Source organism: Rhopalosiphum padi, chromosome 3, assembly GCF_020882245.1.
Source record: "Rhopalosiphum padi isolate XX-2018 chromosome 3, ASM2088224v1, whole genome shotgun sequence".
NCBI classification, from domain to species: Eukaryota; Metazoa; Arthropoda; class Insecta; order Hemiptera; family Aphididae; genus Rhopalosiphum; species Rhopalosiphum padi.
In genome coordinates this window covers 37,549,948-37,576,464 of record NC_083599.1, presented here as the reverse complement: position 1 = coordinate 37,576,464, position 26,517 = coordinate 37,549,948, and the positions used below count along the sequence as shown (strand labels likewise).

At 22.3% G+C, this 26,517-nt stretch overlaps 1 protein-coding gene across 1 annotated transcript in view; it reads left to right on the top strand.

Annotated features, from left to right (window-relative positions):
- The window catches only part of LOC132924526 (uncharacterized), a 285,094-nt gene that overhangs the window by 247,112 nt on the left and 11,465 nt on the right, over positions 1-26,517 (top strand). The window contains exons 28-35 of the mRNA XM_060988891.1: positions 15,542-15,691; positions 17,673-17,771; positions 18,773-18,968; positions 19,804-20,027; positions 20,190-20,335; positions 23,633-23,879; positions 25,611-25,765; positions 26,276-26,441. Coding sequence (XP_060844874.1) covers positions 15,542-15,691; positions 17,673-17,771; positions 18,773-18,968; positions 19,804-20,027; positions 20,190-20,335; positions 23,633-23,879; positions 25,611-25,765; positions 26,276-26,441 — 1,383 coding nt within the window. The remainder of the gene's footprint in view (positions 1-15,541; positions 15,692-17,672; positions 17,772-18,772; positions 18,969-19,803; positions 20,028-20,189; positions 20,336-23,632; positions 23,880-25,610; positions 25,766-26,275; positions 26,442-26,517) is intronic.

The following is a 26,517-nucleotide window of genomic DNA, read 5'->3' as shown; positions in this document are numbered from 1 at the left end:
ATGAAAAAAAAAATGTTTTAAAAAATAAGTAAAATATTTCATTAAGGTAAAATGGAAACCTTTCAATTTCAGGCAATATAAAAACGAGTGTGATGTGAAAATCGAACCAAATTCTTATCGCTTACAAAAAGGTTTTATAGAGTATAATATAATATCAGTTCAATGATCATTATTCATTAATAATGAAATAATTTGTAAATGAAACTCGGAGCTGTTCATTCGCATTTTTTAACTAAATGTATATATATTTATTAAATTAAATATGTGATTTGATGTTATGACAATAGGTTTATCATATTAAAACAAATCGTGTTACTTGCTATTATATTGTTTTATTTTTATTTCTTTGTGTAAAACAAAGATAGCTATAAGATATTATTCTTTTTTTTTTATTCAAACGAAATGTAGGAACTACATAACGATAACATTACGATTTACACTAAATTGTAGTTGGTACGTACCTACTACAATTTTTATTTTAATAAATTAAATTATTTTAAAAGAATATGATACATAACAGTAGGTACTCAAGTATTTTTTAATATAATATATTAAAAAATACTTGATTATTATCAATTAAATTTACAATGATACTTATAATAAGTTATATTTAAATATATCCAATAATATTTATACAATTATTTGATTTTTAATTTAGTTTTAGTTTAAATAAATGGACCTGATTTTATAAAATACGAATATGGTTTGTTTATGCATTGGAAGTGTGATGAAATAAATACTGCCATTAAAGTTTATAAATTAATTGAAAAGTTTGGAAATATAATATGGGAAAAATTCTTAAACAGTGATAAAATATTACTAAAACTAAATATTTTTAAATACTATCTATATTTATAATATGATATTTCAGTTTTCAAAAATTATTAAATAAACAATTTTCTTTATAGATCTATTTTGATACCTAATCAAAAATATTACACTCCATTTAAAATTAATCATTCCATAAAAATAATTAAATTAGGTAATTTACAACAGTGTTATCCGTAATCATATTATACCGTATTCATTTGCATTACATAAAGAATTTAATTATAATGTTATGAGTCGTATGGATTTTCATTTTTATAAAATGTTGTTGATGTCTTTTAATATTGTATAGAATAAAATGTATGCCAATGTTTTGGTTCAGCAAAATAATTAAATCGATTAGAACATAATTATTTTTAACTCGTATGTGAATTATTTTTATGTATAATATTAGGAATAATAATTATTCAATAATGGTCAGGTAGTCTAATATTTCTTGAAGTATGGGTACCTATCGATAATTAACAGTGTAATTACCCTCCAGTAGTTTGTTCTCTCTTCTACCCAACACGAATGTCATTCCGCATTCGGTCGTTAACTAATAAACAGTAGGGAATGGTATAAAGCAGTTTTATCGCCGGCCCATGTGTACGTTAGCGTCCGTGTAAATAAAAATATTATGCAGTGTCGTCCGATCGTACGGTGAGCCACGGTCCCATGTTTTTCCAGTTCGTTTGTTCGTTCGAATAAATTTAACAATCTCGAGGGTGTTTATTATTATATTTTTCTCTTTTATAAAATACAGATTAATTATCAAACAAAATTAATATATAGCAAGTAATTGCCCATGTTGTATTTGATTCGGATTTGCTGTTGTTACACGGGAAACAGAGAAAAACATAGTGGATTTGTGGTCAGAGATCTACTCGAATTGGTTAGTACGGTTCTTTTAACAATGTTATTTTCCATTAATATAATAGTACAATAGTAAACGGTACAAACATTTTTATAATATACCTATACGTATTTGGATAGTACACATGACTTAGCTTTATTCAAAATACGCTAAATTAATATAATTAATATTTATTTTGTAAGCATACTTATTTTTAAACATAAAATAGATTTTTTCCAATAAACAATTATCCGTAATTTCTGTGTAAGAATAAAAGCACATAATATTAATTTATAAGAAACTAAAACTAAGAAAAAAAATATTTGAATTTAAATTTCTGATGTTTATAAATTACTTTCATACAAATTTGCTTTTTAATAACTTTTAATCTTTCTATAAACAATTGTTTATTTCTCAACTATTTTTTTTATATCGTTGACTCATTTGGCTTATGAATAAACATCATCTTGAATAAAAAATGTAATGCAACAATATATTAACGTTTATGTGAATTATATTATATATTTTATACGTGTGTTGTGTATAATATATATATATATATAGGGCAGTCGGTATTGATAAAGCTACAAACCAGTATAATAGAACCATAAATGGAACAGTGTTATTGGAACGTACGAAAGAAATTTTATAATCGTCCAATGTAAGGTACCTATCACTATTTTTGATCCATAAAATAAAATCCCTGAGTCTAGTCTTTTGAAAATACGGTCTGAGTTGAGTATTTTATAAAAAAAATTTCTAGTGCTGGATTATGTATTAAAATAAATTATAGTTTTAACATTAACATCAATGTTTTATTCGTACATATCTAAAATATTTTTTTATACATACAGAAAACAATATACCTAGTAGATTCCTACCACTTATTGGAATTATAAAATAAAAACATTATCATTGTATCACTTCAATCATATCATCTACTTTTTTTTCTTATTATCTTTTGAGTAAAATTTATATTTACACCACCTTTAATAATAGGTATGAATTGTAAATATAACAAAAAAAGCAATGCGTTCAACTAATTTAAAACTAAAAATAATTTTTAAATTAATATACATTTTTAAATTATACAATACATGAATATTATCAAATTTGAATTCATCAGTTTGTGTTAACATTTTTAGTAAAAAATAATAGATTTATTACATTATTTGATGGTATGAAAATATTAATGATATTTCACTTTAAATAAATACGAGTTTTAAATTACAAATAATTGTATATTATTAAAGTTTCCAAGTAAAAAATATTTAGTACAATTTAAAGAAACGTCTACTTAGTATACCTAAAATGCATAAATTAAAAAATAACAAATCTAAAGTTTGATTAGTTATAAAATTACAGTGGTGTAGTAACTGGTAATGCATGTAATTTTTTAAAAATAAATATCATAAATTTAAAAATATTTAGTTTCTATAAAATAAAATATTATAAACAAAGAACTGTGGACTTCAATAACTAATAGTACTCGTACATCTTATAATAAAATATGATATAATCCTCAACATTTTTTAATTATACAATTACATCTAATTAAAAATTTAAATATTAAAAGAATAATATTTTTATAATTATAAAGAATAACAATTATTTTATTCATTTATTGTACTGTAAATATTTTTGTTATAATATTTATTTTAAATATTTCAAAGTTTATTTAATTTAAACTTTTAATATCAAGGCTTTTGACCCAGGTTATCAACTGGCTTATTTCTTGCAATTAAAAATATATGATGTTTACTAATTTGGAAGTTTAAAAAAAAAAATTAAATTAATTTACCATATTTATCACAAAATTAATTTTCTAGCTTTAAAAAAAAAAATCACCCATTACAATTATGACATTGAATAAATTATAATATGAATTACTGTTTTTATAGAAGAATCATTTTAAATAGAATACATCCGTATTAGAATGTTCGGTTTTTTTGTATTTCACAACAATGTTGTTTGTAATCATTATTATAATTATTACAAACCACTTAGTTATTATATGACAAGATGTGTAGGTAATTAGAATATTTTAAAATTACTATAATATAATGTATAATATTATATTATATTATGTTTCCAATATGATTGAACAAATTCATATTTTCAACATTTTTTTTTTATTCCTATGGTTACGAATGAAAAAAATTATGGTTGGAGTTAAACATATATTAGTGAAAATATATTTTTATTTAATTTGGAGATAAAAATTATTCAAATACTTCATCACAGTTTTTAACTAACCTCGTTTTCATCTCATAATATTATATTTCATATTTTTACATTCATTATGTTTATGTAGCTTTAAAATATTATTTAAATTATATATATAATATAATGAATTAATTGAGATAAAAAGAATTGAATAATTTATTCTTTTTTCTTTTTAATTTATAATATATTTATTTTAATTGGCCACGTCTTGAACGGTTATTATTTGTTGTTAATAAGAAAATAGTTAATTTACTGATATATATAAACAAGATAAATGTTGTAAAGGGTAGTATTTTTAAAAATTTTAAAAAAATTAAAAAGTTGTAGAATTATTGAAAAGTCAATATCAAGTATAATTACGATTGGTATTTAATAATACCTATATTATGTTTACAATTGCATAAGCATTCTTGGCACTTGAAATTTTGACGATAAGACAAATTATTATATCTAGTTAAAATATTTTTATTTTATGGTGAAATTACAAAATATATTGACATTTAAATACTGTTACATTGAAATTGAAAATTAGTATATAAGTTTTTTTTTAGAAAAACAAAGATACTACGATAACACAGCTGATTATCTCCAACTTGAAAAAAAATATATCTATTATTCTCAAACGTTTGGGTATGTATAAGTTTGAGCTACTAACATCAAAATAATTTTCATTTCTATGTAATGATTTATTCTTTTTATGTCCGCACTATGATTTTTATCTAACTGTGTTGTATATTATTTTCGGTATATTATACATTCAAGTTGTATTATGTATTAATTTTTTTATAATACTCATAACATTGGATTAAATTTGCATATATTTAAAGGATACCAGAAATGAATACAGGTACGGACATGAACATACTACATTTATGTTTATAAATATATAGATGTATAATTTATATGTTCTTTTATGTATATTGTGTTTATTGTTTACGCATACACACATATATTATATTATATATGGGTAATTATTTTTTTTTTTTTATAAATGTGTGTATGTGCGCGCGCAATACAAAGACAACAGTAATTAATAATAACAACGATAAACCATTATGTTATCACCTAGAAAATATTACTGAATAAAGCACGTGAACCAACCAGACTCAAAGGAATGTGATCAATGTGCAAAATCTCCGGTTTTAAAACATTTATTAAAAATCGCAGCTTTTATATTATAACTTACAATCATATATAATTGTTTATACACATTGGAGGATTTGTATACGTATAATTTTTCCGATAGTACCTAGAGAATTTTGAGTTAAAATTGTTAAAATTTAACCATCATCAACTTAGTTATTTCAAAATTTAAATACTTCACATTTTTGACATGCAGGTACCTAGCTGTTTTTGATAATTTACACGCTGGACTAAACCTTAAAGTTGTTTACTATATATTTAACCAATAATCATCAGTTTATACTTTTAAAATATGATTTACAATTAATTTTTGTAAACATATTATATATTGATAAAGTTTTTGACAGCATTACGACCTATAATTACTGATTAGAAAAATAAAATAAAAGTGAGCAAGTAGATAACCACTGTACTGTACAGTAGATGTCGAGTGCAAGTCTATATTACTAAGTATATTTTAATATTAATATTGCTACTAAAGTAATTTATTTTATTATAATTATTATTATTACAGTATAAATAACCATTAGCTTAATATTAATCGCAATAGATTAATAATGTCATTTCATATATTAAAATATAATAATATACATACAAATTTCAAGTTCTCTAAAATATTTTTGGATTACAATAAAATAATTAAAATCATTAATGTATGTTCAAATAATAAATGTCTTCAAAATTGTAATTAAAATGTTTATAAAAATATTTTTTATAATATATTTTTAGTTTTTTTTTTTTGTTTTAGTTAGAGCTACTTGAAAGCACTTTAATTGTATTCTCAAAATTTCAGTTGTCATTGGAAATTTTTTAAGCTATAAAAATTAAAAATGTTATACATTTTTAACTATAAAATAATGGAATCCTTGGTTTTCTGTATTAGTTTATTCCGGTTATTATAAAATGAAGTTATAAGTAATTTGCATTTTTCCCTTCAAAGTATCAATAAGATTAATTTTTTAACGGAAAATATATTTAAGAAGAAAACTAAAGCATTTTTAGTACTCTACAAAGTAATGACACTCAAAAACCAACAAAAAAAAACCTCATCATTATAAAATCAATACATTTATCTATTCAGTACTGCACTCAAAATTGCATTTTTGCGTCTAGTATTATGCAATTTTCAAGACAACATAATATTTAGCTAAAATTGTGTTATTTTTTTCTCTAAAAATGTTAGAGTGAATAAACAATATTGTTTACATCATATTTCTTAAACAATGAACTGCATAAATCTTAGAGAACAGGCAACTACCTATTTCTTATATCTTAAACAAGTTCAAACCAAACACATGACCATTAAAATGCAACCAATTATTTTTGAAAGATTACGTTATTTAAGTACCTAGTACAATATATCTACTGAATTTCCAAATGTAACAAGTTTTAGAAAAGAGATTTCTGGAATTTTCTATATTCAACATATATCAATTCAATATATCAACTTTTATTTTAAACCATATAAAAATTGAATATTTTATATATTACACTTCCAGTTACGTAAATAACAATCATTATAATTTACTGACATCTAACGACATTACAATTCAATACATTAAAGCAAACACTGCTTACCTAATCTTTGCAGGTATCTATCTATTTGAATACTTAAATTCTTTTAGGTATATCATATTTTTTTTCTCCAAAGCTGTAGTCTTTCTTCTTCTAATCTCTAATATAAATAATTGTAATAATTGTGTTATAATATATATTTATATACCATTTGTAAATTAATATATTAAAATATGTTCGTTACATCACATTCTTTTAATAAAATTTAGTTATTCATTATTTTATAATCTATACAAAGTTGTTTAAGAATTCTGATTTAAAACATTTTCTTTTAAAAGAATAACATTTTCCAAAAAAGGCGTACTTATTTAATTTCAATAAAAATACTTTTAGTTTATATACATATACACTTCTTTTCTAATTATATTTTAAAGTAATAAAACCAAATACCATAACTAGCTTTTCACAGTTAATTTGCATAATATTTTTTAACATATAATAAAGGATTATTTTCTAAATTGACAAATATTAAATATAATTATTCAGTCTGGACGTAAAATTAATGATGTAGATGAGTTACAGACAAATAACAATTAGTCTAAATGTTATTTTAAAAATTGACTAAAAAAATTGTTGAACCTATGTTATAGTATATATACTCCAATTATATAATGCAGTTAATATAATTATAAACTATTTAACACATTGATTATGAAGTAACGCTAATTACTAAAATAAAATTAATTAGTTATCCTAATAAAAAAAAATATATATAATCCAATAATAGGTATTATGAATTATTTTATTATATAGAATATAAGTATAACAACAAATATTTTTAAATGTATTTGAGTAATAAAAAATTACACGTTTATATATATATTTTTTATTAAATTAGTATTAACAATTACAATATATATAACATATTTACTTTTTTCTTACACATATAACACTTTTTAGTTGGCGATGTCCATACAACTTAAAAATTAAAAGTGTAATTATAGGAACTAACCTATGAATTTTCCTATGGAAATATAAATTCCTGTCATACAAAATTATTTGCTATTAAAATCTGTAATTTTAATTTTAATCTCAAATAAAAAAAAAAGAAGGAAAATAGGTATAACCGTTCTGCTGTAGTGCATTAGTTTTTCAAGTGTACTTCTTTATTAAGGAGCAAGTCACTATAATGTATATATTAATACGTCAGCCGATATATTATTCGGTATATTTCACAATATTTTATAGAATTCTTACTAGAGTAATTTACGGTAGATTGAATTAATTTTCGTCTAAAACATTGCATTTTTAAATTATAAAAACAACTCAAATCATTATTCTATATTTAAATATCTAATTTAGTCCTAATTTTTGATTAAAATGTATACAGAAATTATTGTGATATTTTTAATGTTTTTAGCTATTTTGTGTCTATAGTAACTAGTAAAAACTTATGAGGAACCTAGTATTACGTTGTAAAGTTTTTTGACCCAACAGAACATTTCATCAAAATGTATATAAATAATAAATGATTTAAAAAATAATTATTTAAAATATCTATTAATAGCTCAATAAGAACTAAAATATTTTGAAAATAATTGCAATATGAAAATCATTATTTTAGGCGTGAATATTCGATTTAATCCAAAATTAAAATTTCCCTCGCATAAAAAATATTTGTGGGTTTATGATGTTCAACTTTTTTTTTTTTAATTGTAAAAATTAATAAAACTTTTGAGTAATCGCGCATTATTTAATTCTTAGGTGAAAATGTTTCTATTGAAATTTATAAAAAAAAGAATCAAAAACGTCAATTTTCTAACACGGTGAATCTCAAGGACACCCACCCTATTTTTCTTTAATAATGAAATTAATCAAAATGTGATCATTGAACTTTTTAAAAATCCTTATTTTTATACATTATTTTTTCAAATACTTGAGATTTTTATATTAATTGAGGATGGTCTTACGGTAATACAAACTACTGATTTTTCAAATTGAATCCTCTTTTTTTTTTTTTTTTTTTTTTTAGGCCCGTGTTTTTTTTTTAAATAATAATGAAACTAAATAAAAATCCGAATGAGTAGTTTCCGAGTTATTAAACTTTAAGTATATGTAATGGATAAAATGGCCCGTGTCTATAGCCGTGGCAACGAATCTCTTATCTAACATATTTATAAATATAATAAAGAATGTAACGATTGCTGGCGCCCAGGCTATAGCAACCGTTACACAAACTATTATCCATTATACTTAAAACTTAATAATTTGGGAACCACTCATTAAAGTTGTAATTTAGATTAATCAAAATTCAAAAAAAAATATATGCTCAACAATCATATGATAAATACAAGTTTGCACCATCATAGAACCATCCTTAAGTGGTATAAAAAATCTCGTGTTTAAAATATATGATCTTCAAGTGTAATTCAAAATTCTAAAATTTAAATTTTCACTTACTTCATTATTTAAAAAAAGCGATGTGCGTCTTTGGTGAATCACTCTGTAAATAAACAATGAAATGTCAACAAATATTTTGAAAATATAATTTATAGATACAACTAATATAAACATTCAGTTAACATTTTATGTATTTACAGCTCTTCGTTTTTGGATTAAATAAAAAAAAGTGACTGAAGCCCATTAGAGAAAAATATGACCGAATGGATCCCAAAAGCGCAAAAATAAATACTTTTTAAACCATAAGTGCAAATAAATTTAGAAAAACATAAAGTGTATTTTATAATTTTACCAAAATCATAAAGTTATTAATTAAGCTTTTACAGTGATATTAAAATAAGTTTAACAATTTAAAATTAAAATTACATAAAAGTAGTAATTAGTATAACTATAATGAGGAGTACCTTAAAATTAAATTTGAAATTTGAAGTTCACAGTTTTTAAGTAGTCCAATCTGGAAAATACTTTTTCTATGTACAAGTTCCATGCTTTTATATTGGAGTTGACTTTAAAGCTATCAAATACCATTTAATTTAAGTTTACCTATACTGTATATATTGTATTTCTGTATACTTAAAATTTATCTTAAATGATTATCAACCGTCACCATAATTTGTTATGATAATTATAATACTAATTACTACATAAAAAGTTTTTGAATTATAAAAATACTATATATTTAAGAAAAAAATATAATGGGCATCAAATTTATACTGAAACTTATATTATAACGGGTAAATATTGTATCAGGTAATACAATTTATTTTTTCACTTTTATCCTACTACTCAGTTTCAAAAGCGCAAAACGAATTTGTGCTTTTGGTTTAATGAAAAAAATTATTTGCGATTTTGGGTTTCTCCGAAAAAACAATTCAAAGCAAATTTTCATAAAAATTCCCGTTTTACTAATAATGTATTTATTTATTTTGTTTTTCCCAGTTATCTTAAAAAGTATTAATAATTTTATCATTTTGATCCCCCACATTGTGCTAACTTGATTCTATTTTCTATAAGAAACGTTTATCAATTATTAATTATGCTATTTATATCACAAACCACTTGATACGATTTATTGGTTCCGGAACTAAAATGCTTCGTTACAATTCCTGATTTTGCTTCCGATTTAAACAAAGTATAAATTAAGGATTAAAGTAAGGATTATGTTTAACCCCAGTATTTAACTTTTTTTCTTCAATATAAATTGGTATTCTGTTTAATTTTTTATTCATATTTTACAAAATAAAAGTATGTGTTATATTTTGTTTTGCAAGAAATAAACAGTTAAACAAAAATAATATTAATTTATCAAATAACTCTTTATACCCGTAAAAAATAATCATGGAAATATTTAAAAAGAACAATAATCATTGTGAAAACCGAAATTTTTCATTTGAAAAATATTGGTTCCAGTTTTTGTTCCGGATCCCAAGATTCTGAGTATTTTTGTAATTCAGTCCCTTCTCCATGCCATCATACTGTACATTAATGAACTTTATGAAATAATAATGATAATACCTTTGTTAATTTTATATAATAATAATAATAATATATTTTACAATAACTATTAGATACTATATGCGATATTTTTGCAAAAGCCAGTACAATCTATCTAACGTATAAATAATACATATTAATAGTAACTAATATATTAATAAGTTGTAAAATATAATTTGAAAATGATACTGATAGATCTGTTCTTCCTATAAAATTGTATGCTCAATAATTTACCATTGATTTAAAATTGATCATATTAATAATTAAAGTGTATTATTAGAAATATTTTCGAAATAAGTAAGTATCTAATATTACAAAATTAAATTAATGAAACGCATAATAATTAATAAATAATGAGTAATAGTACTTTTGTAAATAGTTTAATTATTTTTAATTTCTGTTAGGCATCTATTTAAATTTTTAATATTTTTGCATAGCACTAACTTACGAATAATTTATAAAATAAATGGGTGAATTTAAACTCAGCTATTATATTAGTATAATCTATTGTTTATTTTAAGAGGTTTGTATTTTATAATGTTAAATTTTACTTATACATTGTTATTTTTGTAGAAGTATATGTATATTATGCTTTTCTATTTGGGTCTTTGCAGCAAATAATTTAAAACTTATAATGATTACCTACAGTTACAAAATGTTATCTAATGAGTTTATCTTATTAGTTATAATTCTATCGATGCTGAAAACTAATAGCTACTCCTATCTAGTCATTATTATTCATATGTGTATTATATTATACATAGATAAACTCGTAAAAAATAATAGTAATTTTTGTGTTCTATTTTATAATGTTTAAATAAAAACGATACGAATATTAATTTATCAACATGATAATAATTAATTAAATAATTGTGAATTGAACATTGTTTATCATATTATTAATTAATTTGCATTTCATTAATGATACTAGAAAAAACGAATAGCTCAGTATTAAAAATAAAGCTCTTAACTGATACAATTAAGTCTCAATAACTTTCAAAATAAAACTAGTTATTAATTTAAACAAATAATTTTTCATTAATAGTTTTAACAAGTTCACTTTTTTAGGACCAAAATAAATAAAAATTCGACAAACAAAAGTGAATAATAAAAAAATATATATATATATAAATAAACAACTTTATGTGGTAGGTGATAAAAACATTCTTTTAAAAGTATATTATTATAATACATAATATTATATTACATATAATCCCAATTAAAAATTTAATTTTTAAAAAGATAAAATTTACTTACGTACTTAATATCCCCATGTACCATACATTATAATAAAAATTATAATCAAATATTACTGGAAATTGTTAAAATAATCATGTTGAATAATTTGCTCGTTTAATGGTACTTAAAAAGTCAAAAAATAGAAAAAAAATTGGTACTTAAGTCAAGTTTATAAATAAATGGTTTTAAAAATGATTATGATAATATTTCTCATTCAATAATTTAAGCTTTAACTCTACTTTAGAATTCCGAATATTTTACAAAATTTGAAAAATATACAAGTAATAAAAAGTACATTTATTATATTACAATTAATTTTGTGATGTGCACAATCCAATAATATTAAAGTTTTAATTTTAAATACATTACTATATAATAATGTATTGGTTACTACTTCGAGGGTCACATTATTTAAAAATATATTCAAGAGTAAAAGCTATGAAGAAAACCATACACGATCGATTGTCGGGTATTTATGAGGTGTTCTTTTACAAAAAGTAATATTGCTAAACATAAGATACATTTGTAAAATTTCCGATAAAGAGCTGACATACTCCATTTGTAGAGGGTACTTCACCATCGGATATGTTGCACTTGAAATGGTGTGTATGTTAAAGGCGTATTTTTTACGGAGCTAGTTTGTTATATGCTTTTAGAAGGCATACGAAATACACACTTTTGCAAAAATTGCATTTTACAAATTAATATATGTTTTTTTTTTTTTTTATTGATATATTATATAATATTTAGTCGGATTTTGTTTGTATAAATATTTATAGATAACGCTTGACTCATTAATATTGTTATCAGTATAATGAGGTACTTTCTAGAATAATTACCTATCAAAACCAAATCATTAGTTATATTGACGGTATAAATTATTATTTCAAATATAAATATTATCGGCGTTAAATTAATAAAAAGAAAGAGTTGTTGGCACAAAATTTTCAATCGAATTTCGTATTATATTACAAATATAAAATATATTTTAAAAATATATATTTATAAAGCCTTAAACTAATACTAAAATAAATAATAGATTAATAATAGTATCATAAATCGCTACAAATAGAACATAATATAACAATATTTTTTTTTGTTATTGGAAAACCTTGCTGACCAGGCTTTAGTGCTATATTTACATATTGAAATATTCTTAAAACAGTAGAATTATACATGCACAAGTTATTTATAAAAAATAAGAATTAAATGTGATTTTAATTTAATATACCAAACAGTTATTCAATTTATCGTGGCATTGTTATTAAAATTCATAAATTATTTTTCACAATTATTTGTAATAGTATAAAGGACAATTTTAAATAATAATTGTACATACAAAGTAATATCGTGTCTTTCGTTTTTAAATCCATTAAATAAACTTAATAATCTGATTTTAACAATTCTTCCCCCCTCACCCTAAAAAGTGGTTACATAAGAAATTAAGAAATACGTTTTACAAGAAAACAACTGTGTTGTTTGTTTGTACAGCGTTAAACATGTAAAAATTGCTATGAGTATAGTAACATTGCCTACCTTACTTACATGTTATTGTTGTGATGGTCAATATTTTTTCCATAATATTATAAGCTTATAAATAATTTTTTTTATTGCTATTTATATTTTCAATAATTCTTATAATATGTAAAACGCACATTTGACCCCGGTAAAAAACAACAATATTTATACAGAATAAATGATTTATGTTTATGTGTATAGACTTTAGTAAATTTTTACTGCATTTTAACTCTTAAACGTCAATCAATGCCCATATTTTATGCCTATAATTTAATGATAATGGCAAATATACATACAGTTTATCCTAAAATCTAATCACATATAATTTTTTTGGAACAAATAATAATTAAATATAGTTCTAAAAAAGTGCTTAAAAATTAAATATAAAAACTATTCTAACCAAAAAAAAAAAAACTATTAACATGCAAGGAAAATGCAATATTGGTTTATTTAAAATATAATATAGGACTTAAATGTAATTACAAAATAATTTTGGAATTAACTTTTTCTAAATGAGTTTTAACAGTAGGCACCATTAATGATTCACTACTTCTCTTCAATTTTTTTATTTTATTTTTCATAGAAAAAACATAACAAAGTCCTTTTACATTTTATATAATAACAAATGGAGCTTTAGTAATAAACTAATCACTATCTTTCTGAACGGTGAACACAGCAATTAAAACATACACAGTACATTGCGTGTACGAACAAACACATTAAGAATGTTTAAGTTTTTTTTTTAAAAACATTGCGTTTTGACCAGTTATTAAAATTTGAACTTATTTTCATATACTTCATTGAAAACCATCGTTTTAGATGTTGAAACCCTTTGTCTACTCTGTACTCACGTGACTGATCAAAAAATATAAATAATAGCCACTAAAATGCAGTGGAAATACAGTTTTGGCTTTATAATGATTAATACGGCTGATTAAATCACAAGTTTTATAGTCGGGAAAAATCATTTTCACTTATTTAATTTTAGCATGTAACAAAATAACTATAGGATTAAACTTGGTTTTTTTGTTTTTATATTTTATCAAACTATTTTTTTTATTCTTCACGCACTTCAATGAACATCCAAAGAACATATTCATTCCGTTTATTTGAATCACAAACGGTTGGTTGGATTTTTACGCTAGTTAAACGCCAAACAGTTGTGGTCGGTTTAACGGAATTGTTCGTATGGTAATTTTTCTATGTATTGGATGGTATAAAAGCAAATCACCATGTGACAAACTGTTCACTTAGGTTTCAGACTTCATACATAGACGTACAGAACTATTTTTCTGACAGCATTTATCTTTATTACATATCTTATTTAAATATTAAGTATGATAATAATTTAGTTTTGAGCAGTAGATAAAATCGTCGAAAAATCAACAAATCTCGGTAATTATAATACATAAAAATACATATTTATTTATTATAATATTATATTATACTGTAATTAATTTAATTAATACATTTTAATTTATCGTTAATTTCTTATACATTAGTACATTACATATATACATATATAATACTTAAAAGCACCGATTCTTTGTATTTGTTTTTATTTTGCTAAATTTTCAGAAAATAATAATACTTAACTGAATTTTAATTAGAACTAAAAAATGTATGAATACTTTTATAATGTTACTATATTTATATAATAAAAAAAATAATACATACGCTAATAATTTTCATACTTTTCTTTTTAAATTTCATACCTACCAACTAATTTTATTAATTTGATTTTCTTCCAAAACTGTATACTTACGCTTTGTCATGTATTGTTTTTTTTTTTTAATTAGAAATGTTTATATTATCTAGTTGTATATTGTATACACTACATATAGAGTTATGTTATTTAGTTGGTCGTTGATTTTTAGGTATGCGGTAATTAAAGATTTTTAGAATTTAATCCCAATAAAAAATATCTCGCAAATACCTCTCACGCTATAGTAGTATTTATTATTTCTTTTTCATAAATCAAACGTTCCAATAAACTTGTATTTTTTAGATATGTATTACCAACAATAGTTATGGTTTCAACTATTATTGACCAGTTTTGATAATGTTTCCCTGTACATGTAAAATCCATTTAGTTTATCTTGTGGCGTGTTATGGAAATAAATTGGTAACGACATGACGTGAAATGTATCACAGTATAAAACAATAACAAAAACAACGTAATGTCTGTCAGATTGTTCATTTAAATCTTGACCATTTTGTTTAAACTTAGATATTTTTAAAAATGACGATTTGATTTTTTTTTTTTTGTGTTTTTGTTAACAGGAATTGAAAAAGATTGTTGCTCATACACTTTTAAATGATTCAGAATTGCAATTAAAACGTATTTATGTAGAGAGATGTAAACGTTTGCCGGCGTTCGGTTGTAACTTTTACTTCGTCAAAGAAGTTCAACGTGGTAAAACAAAAACAAAGGTAATATACTCGTATATTTTCACATTATGTTTTATAGGTATCAATAAAAATAATATAGATAGGTATTTAAAAATCAATAATCTAGTTAATGGTTTCCAATATAATCTGAAGTTTTGTTATATAATGTTGTACTTTTATTTTAACTTCTAAAGTTTAACATTTTTTCCTGGTCATCTACTTTAATTTTTAAATATTAAAAATACAAAAAAAAAATCATTTATTTCTAACAATATTGTGGGTTTTAAATTTTTGTAATTAAAAGCTTTTTAACACTTTTCATTCTTTAATATGTGTTTTTTATGTTAGTATTAAATTAATATAATTAGTAAAATTTTCAACAAAATATACTTTTTGCTATTCAATTTTACACACATAGCAGTAGGTATCTTAACAAAATTAATAACATGTATTTTTAAATTATTATTAAACATTTTAATATTTAAAACTTGGAACCAAATTCGCTTGATTTTCTATAATTTTTGAAAAATTTTTTATAAATAGGTGCCTACATCTTTTCTGTCAGTAACTATAGTTTTCTTACTAATTATATGTTTAATAAATATAAACATGGAATAATATGAAATTATGAAAAATTCAATATTATTATATTTTATAGATTGAAAGTTAAACAAAGTTTGTATGACATATAAATAAATTATCTAATAATTGTTTTTGATATTATTTCAAAATCATTTTTTTTTTTGCTTTATATAATATAAATCATAGATGTTAGAACATTTTAAATACAATTATTTATTTTATCGATATTTTTATCAAAATGCTAATAAATATATAACCATAAGTTATAATGTCTTGAATTTGAATTGATAATAAAATCATATTTAACGAAAACAAATATTATTCTTGTGTTAAGTTCATATATTTTTGTATTCGTGCTTACATAAAAAGTTTTTAATTATAATAATTATTATTTTGATTAAATTTGAATAATTTGTTGTAATTTTAGTGAATTATAATTTAATTGAATTCAAACATCAGTAAGATTGATGGTAAATTGTTATTACAAATCGATTGATAAAAAAGACCCTATACAAAAATAAAAATTAACTTGATAGGTAAAATTAACAATGCAGCTATCTAAGATTTTGTGGATAAATTGTGTGACATTAAAGGTATAGAAATCATTAAAAAATAAAGCAGAAATACGGCTAATATATTACATAAACATTGTTGATGAAACCACTATCATCGTTCGTCGGATGGTTCGCCGACTGTCATGGTTGTTCTCAATTATAATTCAAAAAGTTCACTCTTGTCGTTTGATAAACTGGTTGACATGTAACATATTCTCATAATAACATAATACATGATTAGCTAAAGAGGTTGGCTTATAAAATATTGCTATCACATAATTAATGAAACACTTCCAATAAAAATGTTCCGTTTTTTGTTATATTTTGAAAGTTTAGTATGATTATTTTCGTAAATAATTAATTTATTAATTTATGAAAATAATTTAAAAATCAAAATTTTAAATGAAAAAAAAAAATAATGCTTATGCTTTTTTCTTATTAGGTAAACAAAACAATTATGTTATTTTAATAGGTATAAAAATTAAATGTTATTTTGTATAAATAAATTACATAATATTTAAGTATATTTTAAATTCAATAGAGAATCTAAGTATTAAAATTATGATCACATTTTTTAGTAGCACAGTTATTATAAAAATTATTGCATTCAAAATTAACAACTGATTGATCTTTTTGTTATGCTTCTTAACATATTCTAAAAAACGAATCATGAAACCTATAATATTAATTAGAGATATCACATTTAATAATGATTATATTTTTTTTATTTAACTATATGGTTAACAATTATTTTGTTATGATTTATTAATTAAATCTTAAGTGTTCACAGTTATAAAATTATTTATTCAGTATATCTAATATTATAATTACTTACCTAATGATAAACAGTATTATTTTTATTTACAATATATGTATTTATTATACAGGCTGCACGTTTGCTTGGGTTGAGTTTTGATAAAATCATTTTACTTGACAATAAAACAAAAATTTTATCAAAGTGTCAAAATACACAAGATTTACTCCAGGTAAGCAAAAGTAAAATTGTTTTATTTTCAAAGATTGATGTAGTAATTACCTTACTATATAGATATTGGATTGTATAATATAGTTATATTTGTATGAAATCGTATAATTCTTCTTGAGATGTATTTAACAATGTTACATTAGGGACCTTAATAAAATAAAATAAAATAAAATAAATCATAATATTGAATCAAGTCCTTGTTTCATACTTTTGAATAAAAAGTTTTAAATTTAAGCCAAATTGCTATTAACATTATAAAATACAATGATTAATTATTGTATCACCAGTGTTTTACAAAAGTAATTTAAACTCATAGATTTTCTATTGTTCAACAAGCTATTTGAATTGCACAATGTTTTATTGTCCCAAGTACACTGGACTTTATCTGAATCTTCAATTAATATTGTATGAATAAAACTCTGTCAATTTTTCCAATCACAAAAATACAGTTTAATTACAAACATGACTATTTTAAAATTGAATATAGCATTTAAATTTTTTAAATTACATGATAAGTTTATTCAATATTTTTTAACGAAATATGTGCATATTTTGTTAACGTTTTATTATTTAATATTATATTTAATTATTCATCAAATAATGCAAAATTGAATAATCAGGACTGTCCTTAACTACTCAAGCAGTTAATATAATATTACTATAGGAACATAAATTATATAAATCCTTTTGAACATAACGTCATAAACTTTATATTATAATTTAATATGACTAACTACTTCAGACAATGCATAATTTATAAATAAATTGAATAAAAAAATTCTGGAGCAGATTTTTGATTCCGGAACGTCATCTCTTTATTGTATATCACAAATTTCACTAATATTTTTTAAATGTGATAAAATAATAGTGATTTTAACATTATAGTACTTATATAGTAAATACCTAGTTTTTTTTTTATGATAGTGCTAAATTTAAATATTATCATCACTAATACTTGAATAATGAATAATAATTAAATTTTATGTTGCAAAAATAATATAGTGGCAAACAGTATTCCGACGAAATCGAAACAAGGTGTCACTTGAATTTCGTAACTCTAAATGGACATTGGCTACACCAACTGAGCGATCATTACGTGACATTGGTTTTGTTCTTTTAAAAATTCTACAGGAGATCGACAGCAATTTCTTAGAGCTGCATTCTGTAATTGCACCAAATCAAACTACTAAACCATTAGGTTAGTAATACGTTCCTTAGTATATTTAAATAAGTTCAACGTTGTATCATCTATTGAAGTTGGACAGCAATTAATCTGGTGAATTATACCTGAGTATTTTATTATATCTATAATGGAATACTATTATATTGTTATTTAATGATATAAAAATAAAATAAAATATGATTTATAGACAAGATTTGTGTTAAAAAATGACTTAGTGTTTTAAAAGAAAATTCATTATGATTTTCTTAGTTGATAGGTAAATGTATTATCATTTATACATGCACACAATTATGCCAATACATTTTTAATGCAATGGAATAATTTTAATTTATAATATGTATATGAACTATGTACATTTCTAAGTATATTTCCAATAAAATAATATAATAAACTCATAGGAATTACACTAAGACTTGTAAAAAATAGCTTACATTAATTAAATTACTATAGTTTATTATAAATTATTGTATTTTAATTTGAAATTTGAATTTATAAATAGTTTTAAATGCATATTATCAATAACTCCCGTTGAATAATTTCGTAATAATTATAATGCAATATAAACAATAATATTGTTCTACACTTCTTTTATTCAATCCTATTTCTACTAAAATTATAATTTATTAAACACAAAGTTAAGAGTAATTCAATTGTTTTATAGTATCAGAAAATTTTAATAGTATTCCTAAAAAATTATAAATTAATGTTATGGTGGTATAAATTCATAAAATATTTTTTTTAAATTTTTCCCACATTATATTAATTTTTAACACCGTAATCACATAAATATATTATTTAAAGCTGTATAGAATAAAAATAAATTATATATATTTTTTATATAATAATGTAGAATTCAGAGAGATAAACCTGGACGACACTTTTGCATCAGAATTAGACTCGCTGCGGCGAATATTACATTTCCCCGAAGAAGTGGCAATACTTTTAAGTGATAGAGAAAACGATTTGTTTTACGACGTTCCACCACTTGATTTTTTGCGGCAAGTCACTTTAGATCAAGACGGAGCAAACGCATGTAACACTTCTGTCAAAAAGCTCATAGAAAGGTTTAATGCAGTACGTACTCTTAATGTTTATTTATTTTTACTTCCAATGTATTATAAATCGTACAGTGTTTATTATTCTATTCAGATACAATAAAAATAAGAGTTTAATATTATATTAAAAAAATATAACTGTAGGTATTTTCCTAACGCTTGTATGTTTTAATATGTTTAGGTAAGCTCATGGACTACGCATCTTATAATTACTCGACCTACACACGAAGATCGAAAAGCTATATTATCGTGTCTTTTGAGAGTGGCCAAAGAATGTTGGAACATTGGAAATTTCAATGGAGCTATGGAAATTATAGCTGGACTCAAGTAACAAATTATAATAATATTAATTTAACTACATATTATATATATATAATATGGCATAATATATAAAATAGGGTATTATTTTAGAACTCGATGATATTAAGTGCTAAAACGCTAGTATAATTTAAATAAAAAATAAATTATTCTTTTAATTACTATAGAATTAAAAATTATTGCAAGTTTTAATTATTTGAGCTTTCTCCCCTAAATTAAGGGGTTTAAAATACTAAAATCAAAAGTTGTTTACAAAGCAAAAACAACTAATAATGTATTTTTTTTATAGTCATAAACAATAACAATTTATTTTTATAATTTAAATTATAAAAAGTTTTTTTATTATAATTTATTTTAAATATACAATTTAACAGTTTTTCTTAGGTATACTTGTTTTCGTATCTATATGGGTACTCAATTATTATATCAAGGAAACTATGTTATAATATGAGATTTAAAAATAAATTATTTTCTTTGCAGAGAGTAATCATTTTGGACAATAAAAATATGTATTATTTTCGTTTGATATCATTTTATTTGGAACTATTCCTGTATTGTAGTTACTTTAATTATTATTCAAAAACAACATAAAAATGTTTATTTTTTTTCAAAATACTGTATTGCGAACTGTGTAGATAATTGTTGTATGGACTGACCAATTCTAATCATTGCTTAATTGATTTTCGAAACCAGAAAGCGAAATTAAGTTAAACAGGTTGACAGCACGGAGATTACTGAATTCGATCAGACGTTGGGGTTATTGATCACGGGACAAAGACGTGTCGGTAAAGCAGTTGTTTCAACCGGTCTTCAGCGATTATAACAACAATGTTTGTAGGCCGGCGGAAACTACTAGCTTCGCTGATCACAAATTCAGCAATATTAATGTGCATTATTGCACCATACTTTCTGCATAGTGCAATTTATTTTCAAGTTATAATTGAATAACTAAATTATATTAATATAATATGTCGTAAACTTACAGTTTATTATTCTTGTACAAAAAATATTACTGAAAAAATTATATATTCTGCTCAAATGTAAGCAAAATAATACTTTGTCATTTTTTTTTATAATTTTACTAAATCAAGTTTCTAAATTAAAACATTATTGTATAGTCCTTATTGGAAAATAGCAAAAAATGATTACACAATTAACGCAAAGTTAAAATTTCTTTTTTTTATTATTTTAATCTATTTCAAATTTCAACACATGAATAAACCGCAGAAAATCAGACAACTCGAAATCGTTACCATTGTATTATTATTTGAATCTTTGTATACAGTGAAATTTCGATTACTTGAATTAGCCTAGACCTAAAAATCAATCTATTTTGTTTAGATATTCTCACTATAGGTACTTAAAAATTATGTTGAAATATTATTTTTTCAAAAATATCTCTTTTGAACTTCAATATTGTGACTATTAGAACGATTGGTAACCAAGATTTCACTGTTAATCGTTAATAATATTTTAAAATTATGTTTTTTTACATTTATTATTATTAATATAAAATATTTATGCTTAGTATGTGATTATTATAAATCAATAAACATTATTATTAAAATGTTTTTTTTTTGTAAATTATTGTATACAAAAAAACCTATAAGTACTGCTTTCGGTTTTATAAGATTTTAACAGGATATACATTAAAATAATGGGAACATTTTAGGGATATAAAATTTAAAAGATTGAATAACATAATTGATATTGATAAGATTAACTTGATATATTTTAAATATCAAATTAAATAATGTAGATTGATACATATTTATTAAAATTGTAAAGAAAAAATTATTCTAGCTAAAAAAAAAATAAAAAAAAATAATAATATATTAAAATTACATTTCTTCGAAAATATTAGATGTAGTATAGACAATAAATATTTTATCAACCGTAAACTATTAAAACTTATATATATAACTTTATTCTTACTAATTTCTCTTAAAAAACAAATTATTATCAACAATAATAATGAAATAATGTACATATTTATTATACGGGTATTGAAATACTAAAAAATGCTACGCTAGGTTTGTTAGTAAGTTTTTTATTTGTATAATACTTTTGTACATTTTCATTTTATTTGAAACAATTAATTTTTCAATATTTGTGGTCTTTAGCATTATTTCTTTTATATACGTATCAAACCAAATTACTAACTTATAATTGTTGTACACAATATAATTTTAAAATAATTATCCCGTACATATGAAACTATTTGATTAGTATTAATTATAACCATATACCCGTGTTTTGTCTCAGAATGAGGATAAATACAATTAAAAAATATATATTTACATATAATATAATATACATCAGTATTAAAAACAAATATTTTTGTTAAGAAACGATTAGAAAAAGATAACGACATAATATAACACAATATAAAAATTATTAAATTATATTGCTTTAATTTACCAGTTCTTATGATATGTATAACTAATATTATTATTATATACTCGGGTATTAAAATTGTATACTGTTTAAAAAATGTATGAAATCATTATTTTTTAGATTCTATTCCTAAAATATGTTCACCTTAATTTATTATTTTTATAACAAATACTAACATAAAACCACAATTATTCTAATAGAAACATTTATATTTAAATATTTCAAAAATAAAATACTAGCTAGTATTAGCTTATAAATGAATGACGAATAAACTCTCTAAGCCAGTAAACTAAAAATATAGTACCTATAATATTTTTTTCTAATACAAGTTATAATGTATTATAAAGTTAACATTCATGTCCATATAATATATATACATATTTATTAAGATAAGATTTTATTTTTTGTTGAGATTGTACACTTTTTGAACTCATCGGTACTTATTTATACAAATACTATTATGCAGTTATAACGATGTAAAGATAGTAACTATGTAAGGAATATAAATAACCTAAAAGGTGTATCCTTAAAATGTATATTATACTAGCGTTTGTAGGCCTTAGTAATTTTCTAGGCTTCAATAGTGTATTACGCAGCTTTGTATTCAATCTTCTCTATGACTATCATTTGGTTCTTTGTGTAACATAATAATTCCAATGGATTTGAACTTATTCAAAACATATCTGGAATTAGATTCCATAATAGGATCTTACTAAAAGATTAGAATTTTAATATATTTTATTTCTATGTAAATCAATTGTTGAGGCTGTATGCCATGAAAAAAAAAATAGACTAATACATGAGATGTTTTAAATGCGTTCATACTTTTGGCACATTTCATTGTTTATTGGTGATTTAAATATTTTTTAAGCGCAATTCATTAAATATTTTTTGTGATACGTGTTATAGATCCGAAAAAATAAGGCCATTCATGCAGACAGTATTGGAAAAGGAAAAGGTGCCGTTATTTTATTATCTGACCGATACTCTGTTGTCAACATCGCAATACGACAACGTTCTACAGAAAGCGCTGGCTATGCCCGACTGTCCAGTTGTACCATTTTTTGGGTCTTTTATGCGTGAAATGAGGAAAATAATGAAAGAGACGCCCAGTGCTATTGTACTATCTGATCAAGACGGCAAGGTTTTAAGCGAGGTACTTATCTAAACTATATCAGCTTAATCATCAATTAAATATTACAAAATCGAGTTATGAATCATCTAGTCGTTTGTGTTGTTATTATTATTACTGTGAACTTGACTCAAATCAGTTGAATCGGTGTTTATATTTTTATACACAAATTGTATACAAAGCACTTACACTACCTATATAGTAAGATCATTGGTATGCCATTTATCGTAGAATAACGCATTTTAGAGTATGACAAAGGCAATAATATTTTGTCGTTATACAATAATAATGGTCCTGTCTGCACAGCAATGGCTTGATCTCTTCAATTGATTTAAATAAACAGTCCATTATGAAACCGACAGTCTAAATACAACTGTGAAGGGTCAATATGTTTACAAAATTAAAGACGCGACACTTAGTAATATTCTATAAATTATTGCAGTTTAATATTTATATTGTTGGTAAGTGATAACAAATAATATTGCTGTTAAATAGATATTGTTAAATAGGTAACAAAACTATATTTAGGTAGATTATTATTAAACTTTAAATACCGAGAACTACCTGTAATAAATATAGGCGGCAAACGATTATCAACCTATCAAATTAACATTGTTAAACTCTATTTTAATAGTACATTTCGTTCAAAATGAGAAATATTATATTTTACTTTTTTACGTAAAAAAAAATGTGCCAAATGTCGTTAGTCTTTTTAGTTAAATTAATACATATTTAAGATTTAAAAAATATAAATGTTTTTATTTTAATTACTTCCGGCATTTCAATAATCTGTTTACTTTTATTTATTTATTTTGTATATGACATTACTCTTTAGAACAACAATTGAAGTATCTTCGTTGTTGACAGAATTTTAAAGTAAAAAATGTAATATACTTTGAGATAGTTAAAATTAGGAAGTTCCTAATTATTTTTTAATTATCTAATATAACTATTTATTTAATTGGGTGATAGAAAAAAAACAGTGGAAAACTGGAAATATTTACTAAAAAGTAATATGCAATGTTTTTAGAATACAGTTAAATTTATTGAATCTACCAAATTAATTAATTATATATAATATAAACTATTTGTCCTTATAAATATAATATTATGCTAAATGCTGATACATCGTTTTCTTCGCTCAATTGTTTCCTATTGTACAATAATTAATCATTTAATTCAAACTTATTACGTTCATTATAATAACCTTTTCAATGAAAAGCATTAAGTATATATTTTGTGATATACTACACAGCAGAAACTAGTTATCCGTTTTTTTAATTATTAAAATATGTCTGCTATTAGCAGTGTTTAAATTAAATATAATATAGACAACAATTATTATAACATTTAATATTTTTTTATGTATTACTCCAACTCAATTATTCTTTATAATGTACTTTACTTTCTATAAGATTACATATATAAGTGTAGGTAATGTATACTATTAATATTTATTAAAATTTTTATATATAATACATAACAAGGAACATTAATATAAAATTCAACAAATTTCTTCGATTCATTTTTAGAAAGCATTGTAAGGTGTTATACTTGATGATTATTAATTTTAATAACTGTCAAATCAGCGTTTACGATTATTGTAAAATAGTATATTCAATATGACACGGTATCTCAACATTTTTAATTATATGAAACAAAAAGTTAATTTTCATTTGGAATGTTTTTTGTTATTACTCGTGCGTTCTTAAATTACATTTAAACTCAGGATATCATTTTGTTAATAAATTACAGACTTTGGCAGAACACGAATACTTGGATGGATATACTACTTCTCTTGGATTAGATGGAATTGTTAATATGGAAAAAATCTATAAAGTACAATCGGTATTGGAAGAATTATCAGATTATCATCGACATTATTTTGAAAGAAAAACATACGAAGCAAAGTAAGTTAAGAAAACAAAAATGTTTAATTAACCCTTAAATTGGCAAACGTAAAAAAAGAGACCTAAAAATTATAATGTAAGATGTTTGTGACTAATTTTATTATTATTATATAATATTTACTTATTTATCTCTAAAAAATATAACAAACTGTATAACTTGATCATTTTTAACTTAAAGACAAATTGTATATATTGTATCGATGTTTTTAATTTTTTTAAACACGAAAGAGTAACTTTTAAAAACGTTGATAACATAAAAAATGTTTTTTTAATAAACAAAATTTATGAAATATAAAAAACATTTAAAATATAAAAATAAATGCGGTTATTTTAATTTTGATTGTCATTAAAAACGATGATCGATAACATAATCATAATACTTTATGCTTTTATTTTTAATATTTTCTTGATAACAAAATTAAACAAACCAAATAATAAATGTTATAAAAAAAAACCGGATTTTATTTTAATTTTTAAAAAAGGTATTTAATTTTTGCATTTATTCTGAAGGTTGCATTTATTAAACAATGGTGAATCACAAGATAATTGTGAAGGAGAGTTGTCTCAAAAATACGATCCTGTACAATCATTAGCCTACGATCACGGTGTTTCATTAATACCACTTGCAATATCTCCCAACTCTATTGATTTTACAATCGGTCATCATGAATTACAGGTAATAAAAATATATTGTTCATATAATATATTTATATTATATGTTCATGTTCAAATGTTTACGTTTATACATTTCT